We start from the raw sequence: 13,467 nt of genomic DNA, 5'->3' as shown, positions 1-13,467 counted from the left end.
ATGAATGGAATCATACTGCTGGAATTTTTTTTCCTATTTTAAACTTAATTTGCATATTAAAAAATTGTTCATTCCTATAATTAAAATCATTTGAACAAAAAAATGGTACTCTGATTAAACTGCATTTTACAGTTTACAAGACACCTTGGACCAACCTGGTTTTTACTCTAGATCTCACTGTTGAACTCCCCAGTTTCTTCCTTCACCAACACGCAAATTCTTTTCCTTCCAGGCAAAGGGGGGAGGCAGGCTCAGGGATCATTGTTGGTAGTTCTGATTCTTCGGTGAAAAAGGGGCAGCAGTCATTTAAATTTGATCCAACCTTTTTGCATCTTACAAAGTTGAACAGCTAAAAGAAGTAGAATAAGTGAAATAAGAAGGCAGTGCTTGTGGAATGTCAGCGCATGTTGGTGGCACACACCTCGTTATGATTTGCCTGCTTGCTTCTCCTGTTCAGTTGTTTCTTTTGAAGACAGTAGATTTTTTTTTAATAATATTTTTTTATTATATTATGTTAGTCACCATACAGTACATCCCTGGTTTTTTGATGTAAAGTTCGATGATTCATTAGTTGCGTATAATACCCGAAGACAGTGGATTTTTATCTTGTTTTTCTAAGTTCTTAATTTCAACTTATAGCATTTCTCAACATCAGCCTTAATGGGGTTTGTCAGACATGGTTGCAGAGGAAGCAGAGCGAGGCACTCCAGAGAGCAGACTCCAATCTGCACAGTGGCCGCCTCTAAGTGCCCTATTGAAATTATTTTTAGCCTTCTTTTTTTGTTCAATATTGTGTTTGCAGTGCCATCCACTATAGCATTTGGCTATATCATTTTCTCAGTGATATGCTGTTTCATTGTATGAATATTTCACAACTCATTCATGCAACCATAAGTGAACATTCAGGTTGTTTGCAGTTTTTGGTTACTGTAAAGAACTGCTGCAAATATTCTTACACGCCTATGCTGGTGCATATGTTTACATGTTTTTAGGGTAGGTACTGGCAAACTTTAATATTTCCCTGGTGAAACACCTCTTGGATTTTGATATTCAAACTTTAGAATATAGGTATTTTTGTAATATGCTTGTCAGCTGATGTTTTGTATGAAAAATTTGTATTTACGCCCAAATGCAGTACTACATTTTCAAGAAAACTCTGTGTGTGTGTTGGAGATAGGTGTTATAGGGGAAGTCTTGAATTATATTCTAAGTAGAATTGTTAAGTGTTAATGTTTTGAAAGGTGCAGTCAGGATCAGCAAAGGGCATTGTGATGGTTAATTTTACATGTCAATTTGGCTGAAGGTGGGTGCCCAGATATTTGGTTAAACATTATTCTTTGTGTATCTGTGAGGGTATTTCTGGATGAGATTAACATTTGAATAGAGTGAATTAAACAGATTACCCTCTGCAATGTGGGTGAGCCTCATCTAACTCACTGCTGGTCTCAATAGGACAAAAAGCTGAGTAAAGGAGTATTTGCTTTCTCTGCCTGTCTTCTAGCTGGAACTTTGGTCTTCTCCTGCCTTCAGACTTGGGCTTCGACTAGAACTATACCATTGGCTTTCCTGGGTCGTCAGCAGATTCCTGAGTCTTGATGGCAGATCTCGGGACTTCTCAGTCTCCATAATCATGTGAGCCAACTCCTTACAATGAATTACATAAGTCATTCATATATCCAATTGATTGTGTTTCTTTAGAGAACCCGGACTAATACAGCATGTTTCTGTATGCAAAGTAGTTGTTTAAAATGAGCATATTAATCATTTAATGAACAACATTTCAGTCATTTTTCATCTTAACATGACAGCTTGTCACTTATATATATAGGCATTTTACTGTGAATTACTTATGTTTTAGGAAATTGGTTGAGGTTTTGAGTTAACATAAAATATTATAAGTTTTCTTATTTAAAATATTGATAAATAGACTCTCAATTAGCATTATTTTTAAAATGTCTTATTTATAAAAATAGATTTCTGATTTTAAGTGAAGAACACCTAAAGTGGGAAATGCTATACCTAAAATGGAAATGCTAGGTCATAGATTGTGTGTATCTTCAACTTGGCTAGATAATGCCAAATTTTATCCCAAAAATATGGTACAAATATTACCACCAGGTGTTTGTGGGAACTCTGTTGCTTATATCCTCACAGAGAAGGTAACCAAATATCCCAATTTTTGAGGAAATGGACTGTTTTACAGAAAAATGCCAGTTATAAAACATAGAAAAAATATAGTATTAGGGAAGAATAATTTCACATACCCAAATGATATTATAGATTAAGGGAAGGATTATTAATTGGTGTCAAAAATCATTAAGTAAGTGGTTAATGGGAAACTTGGTTAATTGCTAAAAGAAAATCTCACATGTTATTTTTTAATAGCAAGGGGAAAACTTATCTGTTCAGTGGAGGGGAAAACAAAGTAACTTAGTATAAGAATCAATCAATTGTAGCATCACTATTGGTTAATCAAATAATATGTGCCTCGTGATATAATGCCACATGAAGTTACACACCATTGCTTATGAGTTATCCTAGGCAACAATATTTAAGTTGGATTTATTAAGCCTCTAATATGATGTGCAATTTACAAGAAATGTAGAATATAGACAAACAAGTTAAATGAGAGCATAACAAAGAAACTAGACAAATTCAGGGATATTCTGTGGGAGTTAAATGGGCTGGATTCTTTAAAAATTACTATTGTGAAAAAGACATTGTGGTTGATTATGAGAAACTAAGGGACATAAAAACCAGAGACAAATGATCCTACATTTGATTTTTTTTTAAAGATTTTATTTATTTGTCAGAGAAAGAGAGAGAGAGAGAACACAAGCAGGGGAAGCACAGGCAGAGGGAAAGCAGGCTCCCTGCTGAGCAAGGAGCCCGATGTGGGGCTAGATCCCAGGACCCTGGGATCATGATCTGAGCCAAGGGCAGACTTAACCGACTGAGCCACCCGGGCATCCCTACATTTGATATTTGAATGGATAAACCACCTGTGTGCAATATTTGGGGATTAAATGGGGAATTTTGAAAATACTGTCAATATCAGAGGAGATAAAAATGTATGGAAAGAGCAGCCTATTGTATAAACCAATTAATAACAAAATTAAAGAAACACATTGATAATAATACAATAATCATAGGAGACTTTAACAGCCCACTCACTGCAATGGACAGATCATCTAAGCAGAAGATCAACAAGGAAACAAGAGCTTTAAATGACACACTGGACCAGATGGACTTCACAAATATATTCAGAGCATTCCATCCTAAAGCAACAGAATACACATTCTTCTCGAGTGCACATGGAACATTCTCCAGACTAGATCACATACTGGGTCACAAATCAGGTTTCAACCAGTACCAAAAGATTGGGATCATTCCCTGCATATTTTCAGACCACAATGCTTTAAAACTGGAACTCAATCACAAGAGGAAAATTTTGGAAAGAACTCAAATACATAGAGGCTAGAGAGCATCCTACTAAAGAATGAATGGGTCAACCAGGAAATTAAAGAAGAATTAAAAAATTCATGGAAACAAATGAAAATGAAAACACAACTGTTCAAAACCTTTGGGATGCAGCAAAGGTGGTCCTAAGAGGGAAGTATATAGCAATACAAGCAATATAAGCCTTTCTCAAGAAACAAGAAAAGCCTCAAATACCTAACTTTACACCTAAAGGAGCTGGAAAGAGAAGAGCAAATTAAGCCTAAATCTAGCAGGAGAAGAGAAATAATAAAGATTAGAGCAGAAATCAATGAAATAGAAACTAAAAAACAGAACAGATCAAGGAAACCAGGAGCTGGTTCCTTGAGAAAATTAATAAGATTAATTACTAATTAATTAGATTAATAATCAATTAATTTGATAAGTCTGGCCAGTCTCCTTGGCCAGAAATATCAAAAAGAAAAGAGAAAGGACCAAAATAAATAAAATCATGAATGAAAGAGGATAGATCACAACCAACACCAAAGAAATACAAACAATTATAAGAACATATTATGAGCAACTATATGCCAACAAATTAGGCAATCTGGAGGAAATGCATGCATCCCTAGAGGTATATGAACTTCCAAAACTGAAACAGGAAGAAATAGAAAACCTGAACAGACCCATAACCAGCAAAGAAATTGAAGCAGTAATCAACAATCTCCCAACAAACAAGAGTCCGGGGCTGGTTGACTTCCCAGGGGAATTCTACCAAACATTTAAAGAAGAATTAATACCTATTCTTTTGAAGCTATTTCAAAAAATAGAAGTGGAAGGAAAACTTCCAAACTCTTTCTATGAGGACAGCAGTACCTCAATCCCAAAACCAAAGACCTCGCCAAAAAGGAGAATTATAGACCAATATCCTTGATGAACATGGATGCAAACATTCTCACCAAGATAATAGCTAATAGGATCCAACAGTACATTAAAAAGATTATTCACCATAACCAAGTGGGATTTATTCCTGGGCTGCAAGGGTGATTCAACATCCATAAATCAATCAATGTAATACAGTACGTTAATAAAAGAAAGGACAAGAACCATATGATCCTCTCAATAGATGCAGAAAAAGCATTTGACCAAGTACAGCATCCTTTCTTGATTAAAACTCTTCACAGTGTAGGGATAGAGGGAACATACCTCAGTATCATAAAAGCCATATATGAAAAGCGCACAGTGAATATCATTCTCATTTGGGAAAAACTGAGAGCTTTTCCCTTAGGGTCAGGAACATGGCAGGGATGTCCACTCTCACCACTGCTTTTCAACATAGTACTAGGAGTCCTAGCCTCAGCAATCAGATGATGAAGAGAAATAAAAGTTATTCAAATCGGCAAAGAAGTCAAACTCTCTTCACAGATGACATGGTACTTTATGTGGAAAACCCAAAAGACTCCACCCTAAAATTGCTAGAACTCATACAGGAATTCAGCAAAGTGGCAGGATATAAAATCAATACACAGAAATCAGTTGCATTTCTATACACTAACAATGAGACAGAAGAAAGAGAAATTAAGGAGTCAGTCCCAATTACAATTGCACCCAAAACCATAAGATACATAAACCTAACGAAGGAGGCAAAGGATCTGTACTCAGAAACCTATAGGACATTCATGGACGAAATTGAGGAAGACACAAAGAAATGGAAAAACGTTCCATGCTCATGGGTTGGAAGAACAAATATTGTTAAAATGTCTATGCTGCCTAGAGCAATCTATACATTCAATGCAATCCCTGTCAAAATACCATCAACTTTTTTCACAGAGCTAGAACAAATAATCCTAAAATTTGTGTGGAACAAGAAGGGACCCTGAATAGCCAAAGGAATGTTGAAAAAGAAAACCAAAGCTGGTGGCATCACAATTTCAGACTTCAAGCTCTATTACAAAGCTGATCATCAAGACAGTATGGTCCTGTCACAAAAACAGACGCATAGATCAATGGGACAGAATAGAGAACCCAGAAATGGATCCTCAACTCTACGGTCAACTAATCTTTGATAAATCAGGAAAGAATATCCTATGGAAAAAAGACAGTCTCTTCAACAAATGGTGTTGGGAAAATTGGACAGCCACATGCAGAAGAATGAAACCGGACCATTTCTTTACACCATACACACAAATAGACTCAAAATGGATGAAAAGCCTAAATGTGAGACAGGAATCCATCAAAATCCTAGAATAGAACATGGGCAGCAACCTTTGTGACCTTGGCCACAACAACTTCTTGCTAGACACATCTCCAAAGGCAAGGGAAACAAAGGCAAAAATGAACTATTGGGACTTCATTAAGATAAAAAGCTTTTGCACTGCAAAGGAAACAGTTGACAAAACCAAAAGACAACCAATAGAATAGGAGAGGATATTTGCAAATGTCTCATCAGATAAAGGGCTAGTATCCAAAATCTATAAAGAACTTATCAAACTCAATAACCAAAGAACAAATAATCCAATCAAGAAATGGGCAGAAGACATGAATAGACATTTCTCAAAGAAGACCGGCAAACGGCGTACAAACACATGAAAAATGCTCAACGTCACTCATCATCAGTGAAATGCAAATCAAAACCACAATGGGATACCACCTCACGCCAGTCAGAACAGCTAAAGTTAACCACTCAGGAAGCAACAGATGTTCGCGAAGATGTGGAGAAAGCGGAACCCTCCTACACTGTTGGTGTGAATGCAAGCTGGTGCAGCCACTCTGGAAAACAGTATGGAGGTTCCTCAAAAAGTTGAAAATAGAGCTACCCTATAATCCAGCAGTTGTATTACTGGGTATTTACCCCAAAGACATAAATGTTGTGATCCAAAGGGGCACCTACACCCCAATGTTTATAGTAGCAATGTCTACAATAGCCAAACTATGGAAAGAGTCCAGATGTCCATCAACAGGTGAATGGATAAAGAAGATGTGGTATATATATATATACACACACAATGGAATACTACTGAGCTATCAAAAAAAATGAAATCTTGCCATTTGCAACAACATGGATGGAACTAGAGGGTATCATGCTAAGTGAAATAAGAGGGTATCATGCGAAGTGGAACTAGAGGGTATCATGTTAAGTGAGATAATCAGAGAAAGACAATTATCATATGATCTCACTCTTGTGGAATTTAAGAAACAAAACAGAGGATAATAGGGGAAGAGAAGAAAAAATAAAACAAGACAAAATCAGAGAGGGAGACAAACCATAAGAGACTCTTAATCATAGGAAACAAACCGAGGGTTGCTGGAGGGGAGGAGGTTTGGGGGACGGGGTAACAGTGATGAACATTAAGGAGGGCACATAATATAATGAGTACTGGGTATTATATAAGCCTGATGAATCAATGATCTCTGCCTCCAAAACTAATAATACAGTTTATGTTAATTAACTGAATTAAAAAATACAAATATGTAGCAATATTAAATATAATACTTGGGAGGAAAAAATAAAAGCTGCCTAATAAAAAAAAATAAAATATTAAAAAAACAAAGTAGATAATAAAAAGTTATTCAATATAATGGTTGTTTAACTGATTGATTTTTAACGGAGTGTATTTCCTGGCAAAAATTAAGATATAAAAAACAAGTTTCTGCCTAATAATAATTGTATGCATGACTAGCATCTTCTATGCTAGATAATCTTCTTGGGAGTAGTGATTGCCTTGATTATTATTAAAAAGACCACTCCATAGGGTCACAAATCATCTAGTGTCCTCTTCTTCCCCCTTGATTATGTGTATTTTAATATGGATCTTAAAATAGGTAGAATATGTCTTACTCTATTCTTTCAGCATTTATAATTTTGGTTCCATCATTTTCATTCCTATTATATTTAGTATGTTAAAGCAGAAATAAATTGATTAAAATAAATTATGAAGAGTTTATACGCAGATGGCTATAATTATAGTTTTTTTATGCTCCCACTTGCTTAATTTTATATATGTATGTATATGTATATATGCAGTTTTTAAAAAATGAACTTCTTCTTTCTCCTGTCTCTTGAAAGTCTGGATTATAATCTGTCAGTTTTATTGCATCTTAGTTTGCATGAGAAATTCTTGTGTTGATTGATTTAAACATAAAAACAAGGATCAGACAATTTTGATGCATGGATCAGGGAATATAAAAATGACTAAATATGGCTCTTTGTCCTCAAGGGGACCCCAATCCAGAAGGGAGAGGAAGAAAGGTAGTATAGATCTGTAAACAAAATAATTTCTAAAGCAATATAATTTCATACATTTTCTTCAGAAATATTTTAAGCATTTACTTAGGTGCCAGTCTCTGTGGTAAATAGTGGGCTTCAGAAAGAAAATACACTTTCTTCCTATGAGTTATCGATTGTACAAAATGGACCAATAAACAGAAAAACAGACTAATCACTGTCAGTATGATTAGTAGCACTGATTCAGTGGTTCTTGAATGGGGGGTATTTTTCCCCCCATCCATAGGACATTTGGCGGTGCCTGGAGATATTTTTGATTGTCTCAACTAGGGTGTGTGTGCGCCGCTGGTATCTACCATATAGAAGTCAAGGATATTGCTAAACGTCCTACAATGCACAGAATAGCCCTGTACAACGAAGAGTTATTATGTCAAAAATTTCAATAGTGCTGCTGTTAAGAAACCTTACACTAATCATTGTGTTTTGGGGCTTATATAAGAGGGGTGTCTAACCCAATAAAGGTGAGTAGGGGAGAGGAGGCATGGAATGCTTGCATGGAACCTGGACTGAAGTTTGAAGGACAACTGTAGTTAACCAGACAGAGGACACCAGAGCATTACAAGAGGTATGTGCAGAGTTCTATGGGAGGAAGAGGGAAGGAAAGTCTAATTTGGGGGGATGATGAGGAATGGGCATGACAGTTGTCAAGGAAGGCTTCTCAGGGATGTTTGAGTTTGTCCAAAATAATTACTAGGAGGTTGTCATATGGACATAGGTATGTGGGGGATGGTGTTGGAAAAGTTCTTGAATGTCAGTTTCAAACTGAAGTAACTCTGCTAGGCATCATTTTGAGAAGTGGCATATTAGGTCCTATAAGACAACAACAAGACTGCATATGCTGACAGTAATTCATTGTACTGTAGGGGGGAGTCATCATATTTTTAAAAAATCACATATTTAAAAAACTAATCAAACTCAGTTGCAACATTGATGTATGATATATTCATTGCAACTTTAATTGCTAAATACTGGGGAATTTTCAGATATATCTCTTATTAATTTCTAGTTTAATTCTGCTGTGGTCAAAAGACATACTTTGTATGATTTCTGTTCTTTTATATTTGGTGAAGTTTGTTTTATTTTTTTTTTATTTTTATTTTTTTTATTAATAATGATTTTTTATTATATTATGTTAGTCACCATACAGTACATCCCCGGTTTTCGATGTAAGGCTCGATGATTCATTAGTTGTGTATAACACCTAGTGCACCATGCAATATGTGCCCTCCTTACTACCCATCACCGGTCTATCCCATTCCCCCACCCCCCTCCCCTCTGTAGCCCTCAGTTTGTTTCTCATAGTCCATAGTTGGTGAAGTTTGTTTTAAAGCCCTTGGTGTAGTCTATCTTGTTGAATATTCCATATGCAATTGAAAGAAATGCTTACTCAGATGTTTGATGGAGTGTCCTATAAATGTCAATAATATGACATTATATTGACAGATTGGTTGATAGTGCTGCTTATGTCTCCTATATCTTTACTGATTTCCTGTCTATTTGTTTTAGCAATTACTGAGAGGAGTGTTGAAGTGTTGAACTATAATTGTGGATTTATCTGTTTTTCTTTTCAGTACTATCAGTTTCTAACGTATTTTGAGGTTATGTTGTTAGGCGTGTACATGTTTAGAATTGTTAGGTCTTCTTGGAGAATTGACCCATTTATTGTTGTCTAATTTTCTCTTAAACATTGGTAATATTCCTTGTTCTGAAGTAACTTTATGTGACAGTATAGCCACTCCAATCTTCTTTTGTTTGTGTTTGCATAGTGTATCTTTTGTCATCATTTGACTTTTAATCTATCTATGCTTTTACTTTAATGGGGTTTCTTATAATGTATACTTTAAAAAATCCAGTTTGACAATCTCTGTTTTTAATTAATATGTTTAGATCATTCACAATTTGTTATTTTTAATATGTTTCGGTTAAAATCTACAATCTGTTTTATCTATTCTTCATTTCTTTTATCCTCTTTCATTTCCATCTCATTGGTTAATTGAGCATTTTTCTTATGATTTCATTTATCTTCACTATTGACTTATCATTTATACCAAAAAAAATTTTTTAGTAGTTGCCCTAGGGTTTACAATGTATATCTTCAATTAATCAGACACTGACTTCAAATAATATCCTGCTTCATGTGTAAAGTTTGTTTTTCATTGTATAGCACTGACTTTGAAAGGGCATACAATCACACCTACCACTAGTTACATTATTAAAAATTCTGAAAACTATATACTTTAGTCTATGTCTAAAAAGTGGTTAATAATTTCCTTGAAGGACAAAAGAGAGAGAGAGAAAAAGCTCTGATTTGTAGTGTTTGATGATTTCTGTGGTTAACCATTCCACCCATGGCCGATTTCAAGCTACCACTCTGATATCACTGAATGTGGAGATAAGAAAAAATGAGCACAATCATTGCATTGAGCCAGTACAAGTCTCCTCCAGTACACACTACTTATTCAATTAGGTCGCCTGCTGTTGTTAAGACACGTCCTTGGTTCTTGGTTATTTGTTCTTGGCTATTTATTTTTCTAGGACCTGCAAATTTAATTCTCAAGCTTTCCAATATCCAAGGGGTCTGCAACTATGATGTTTCACCCTTTTGCAAATTTATATTCTTTTATTGCTAAAGACTTCTGGTTCATTAAACATTATCATATCCCCTTCATAGGATTTCTTTCTATCTTCAAAAATACAACCAGAGGTCCCCATGTATAAATTTGTATCAACCGTACCTGAATCAATCTAAATATGAAACAGAACAAGGAGGTGCATCGAGCCATTCTGCAATTAAAAGTTTGTGACAGCTAGCCAGAAGTCAGCTGCCCTAACCTTGAGGCTTAGAGCAGACTTAATTGGGGTGAAAGGATCCGGGAGGGTAAAGAGCAGCTTTTGCATGTTTTCTTACCAAGAGAATATGACTCATTGGATTGATATAGGTTAGCCAGAAAGTCTGTGTTTTAAAGATCTAAAAATAGCTGCCTTGGTGCTCACTCATAACCAGCTACTAACTCTCCCTGTGTGAGTCAAGTGGTGACTATGGCCCAACAAGATGAGATCCTAAGTTGTTATTTACAACAGGATTGGGGAAATGGAACAAATACTGAACATTTGGAACCTTCTGGGAGAGTCTGTTGTGAAACAGTCTTAAGAGTATTTCAATTTTTGGGCGCCTGGCTGGCTCAGTCAGAGGGGCGTGTGACTCTTGATCTTGGGGTCATGAATTTGAGCCCCATGTTGGGTGTAGAGATTTCTTAAAATAAATAAACTTTTTAAAAAAAAGGTATTTCAATCCCAGCGTCTCTTTATAGAACAGAGAGCCTGAGCCACTCGTGGGAATGCTAAAATAAAGATTTGGGTGTGTGTGGGGGCATTTGTGATGAATAGAAAAATTATGTTTGCCTGAGAACTCAAATGCTAACAGACCAGGAAGGGTTATAAAGAGACTATAGTATATATTCAGGATAATATTTTGAGTAATTGTGAACTTTACTGAACAAATACATAGGTTAGTACTTTCTTGTGTCATCATTTCTCCATATTCCAGGATGAAAGGAGTAAAAAAGGATTTAAAGAATCTTGAAGTTAATTTTTTTATTCCTTATTCCCTTTCTTTTAATCTCCCTGTGGCACACCATTACTATTTTATCAGCATTCTTCTAAAGGAAAAATTGGGGGTTGCCTGGCTGGCTCAGTCAGGAAAGCATGCAACTCTTGGTCTTTGGGTTGAGATTTTGAGCTCCATATTGGGTGTAGAGATTACTAAAAATAAATAAACTTTAAAAAGATAAAGGAGAAATTAGAATATAAAACACATCTTTATGATAAGTAAAAGAATATAGACAGGAGTTGTAAATCATTTAGATTTCCTGAGGGATAGTGATTTCAAAGCATTCCTTAGTGAACTACTATTGCTATTAATCACCTTGAGAGCCAAGAAATTCAGATTTTTTCCCCTAAATGTATGCTTTTATCTTCCTATGAGTTAAAGAATACTCTTAGATTTATCCGAATAATAACACTTAAAACCCAAAAGAATGATTTTTAAGTTACATTAATTCCACATTGTCTTGCTTCTTTTAAGCCATGTATTTTTTTTCTGAGATAAAAGGAATGCATACTCATTATTTTAAAAATTGGAGAATATAGATAAGACTTATCAATAAAACAGAAAAATCAACCATTACCCCAACACTGAGAATGAACTACTGTTAACATTCATAGTATTTCATCTGCATCGTTTTATGCACATATTTTTAAAAATATGAATTATACTGTAATATAGTTTCAAATACTAACATTTCCACCAAGTACATATAAAAGAGATTTTCCTTGTCCTATAGAACATTTTGACTCTAATTTTATTTGCTAAGTCATATTCTATCATATTGATGCTTCATAATGTAATGATGCTTTAAATATTCCATTAGTATAGTTCCCTTTTCTATAATTTCAAAATATCATATCTAGAGTCCTTTATTTCTTTTTTTTTAGATTTTATTAATTTATTTGAGAGAGAGCATGAGAGAGAGAGAGAGCACACAAGCAGGGGGGAGGGGTAGAGGGAGAAGCAGACTCCCCACTGAGCCGGGAGCCTGATGTGGGACCCTATCCCAGGACCCTAGGATCATGACCTGAGTGGCAGGCAGCCGCTTAACTGACTGAGCCACTCAGGTGCCCTAGAGTCCTTTATTTCTAATTTCAAAATCCGAACAGCTGTGAAAAGAAAAGAGTTTTTGTAACTCATCTGAGGGCACCTAGCTGGCCTGATCTAATTTAGAGACAAGACTTACCTAAACTGATGTGAGGCTATTGAGTACCTATGTTTATCCCATTTAAAGATATTTCCCAGGAGAAATATTAATAGATTACGGAGTGTTGCTCTGAACTTGTAGGGGTTTAGTCTATGCATTGTGAAGACCAAAAAAATTCCCAAGTGTTTCAGTTAAGAGGCTATGGATTTATTTTAGGTATTTTTTGTTTTCATAAATAATATTGAAATGAGCATTTCTGTATACTTTTTTGTGTACTTTGTATAATTTCCACAGGAGTACCCTTTAGTGAATAAAAAAGATATGTTGAACATTATTAAGTCTCATGTTTTTCACTTATTTCCCAGAAAGCTTTATCATCAGCAATATATGAAACTGCTCAGCCTATGACATTCTTACTTAGCTTAGTAATTAAAAATTGGATTTATTCAGTAGGCATTCCCCAGTTTTACTGCTGATTTAATTTATAAATCTTTGATGAATAGCAAACTTAAAATTTCTTTATATTTAAAAAAAAAGCTGTATTTCTTCTGTGAGTAATCAGTCCTTTGCTCATTTTTCTATTGGATTGATAGCATTTTTCATAATAATTTATATTTTTGACAAAAATTAATTCCCTTTCTATATTATTCATGCTAAACATTATTTTAATTTTCCTATTAATTTCATTTTTGATATTTCATGTCAAATTTATTGATTTTATAATTATGTATTTTATTTAAAAAGCATAATACTTATAGTATGCAACTTTTGTGTTACCTATATAACATGAAATAACTTAAATCAATGTATAATTAACATTCTCAGTACCTTGGTTTTTGCCTACTAAATTTGCTGAAACAGTATTATAGACTTCTAATACTATCATCTATGTCAATTTTTAAAATGTATTCTAGTTTTCATATTTGTTATTATAAGAGAATTATCCATTACAGAAACATTCTTAATAATAGACATCATTTTGTTTTGAAT

At 34.7% G+C, this 13,467-nt stretch overlaps 1 protein-coding gene across 4 annotated transcripts in view; it reads left to right on the top strand.

Moving 5' to 3' along the window:
• Positions 1-13,467, top strand: part of FBXO4 (F-box protein 4) — a 364,568-nt gene that overhangs the window by 41,570 nt on the left and 309,531 nt on the right. For 2 of the 4 annotated variants that reach the window (XR_015726863.1, XM_087867908.1), the window contains exon 6: positions 1,502-1,632. Coding sequence is in view for 2 of the 4 variants with exons in the window: in XM_087867908.1 (XP_087724034.1) it covers positions 1,502-1,596 (95 nt within the window). In the remaining 2 variants the exon portion in view is untranslated. Of the gene's footprint in view, positions 1-1,501; positions 13,437-13,467 lie in introns of those variants that run through there. The other 2 variants (XR_015726862.1, XM_045787353.2) reach the window with 2 other exon arrangements.

This window comes from Ursus americanus, chromosome 15 (genome assembly GCF_024610735.1).
Source record: "Ursus americanus isolate L20-20 chromosome 15, mUrsAme1.1.p, whole genome shotgun sequence".
Lineage (NCBI taxonomy): Eukaryota > Metazoa > Chordata > Mammalia > Carnivora > Ursidae > Ursus > Ursus americanus.
Note: the sequence above shows the minus strand (reverse complement) of the source record. Positions and strands in the feature narration are given on the sequence as shown.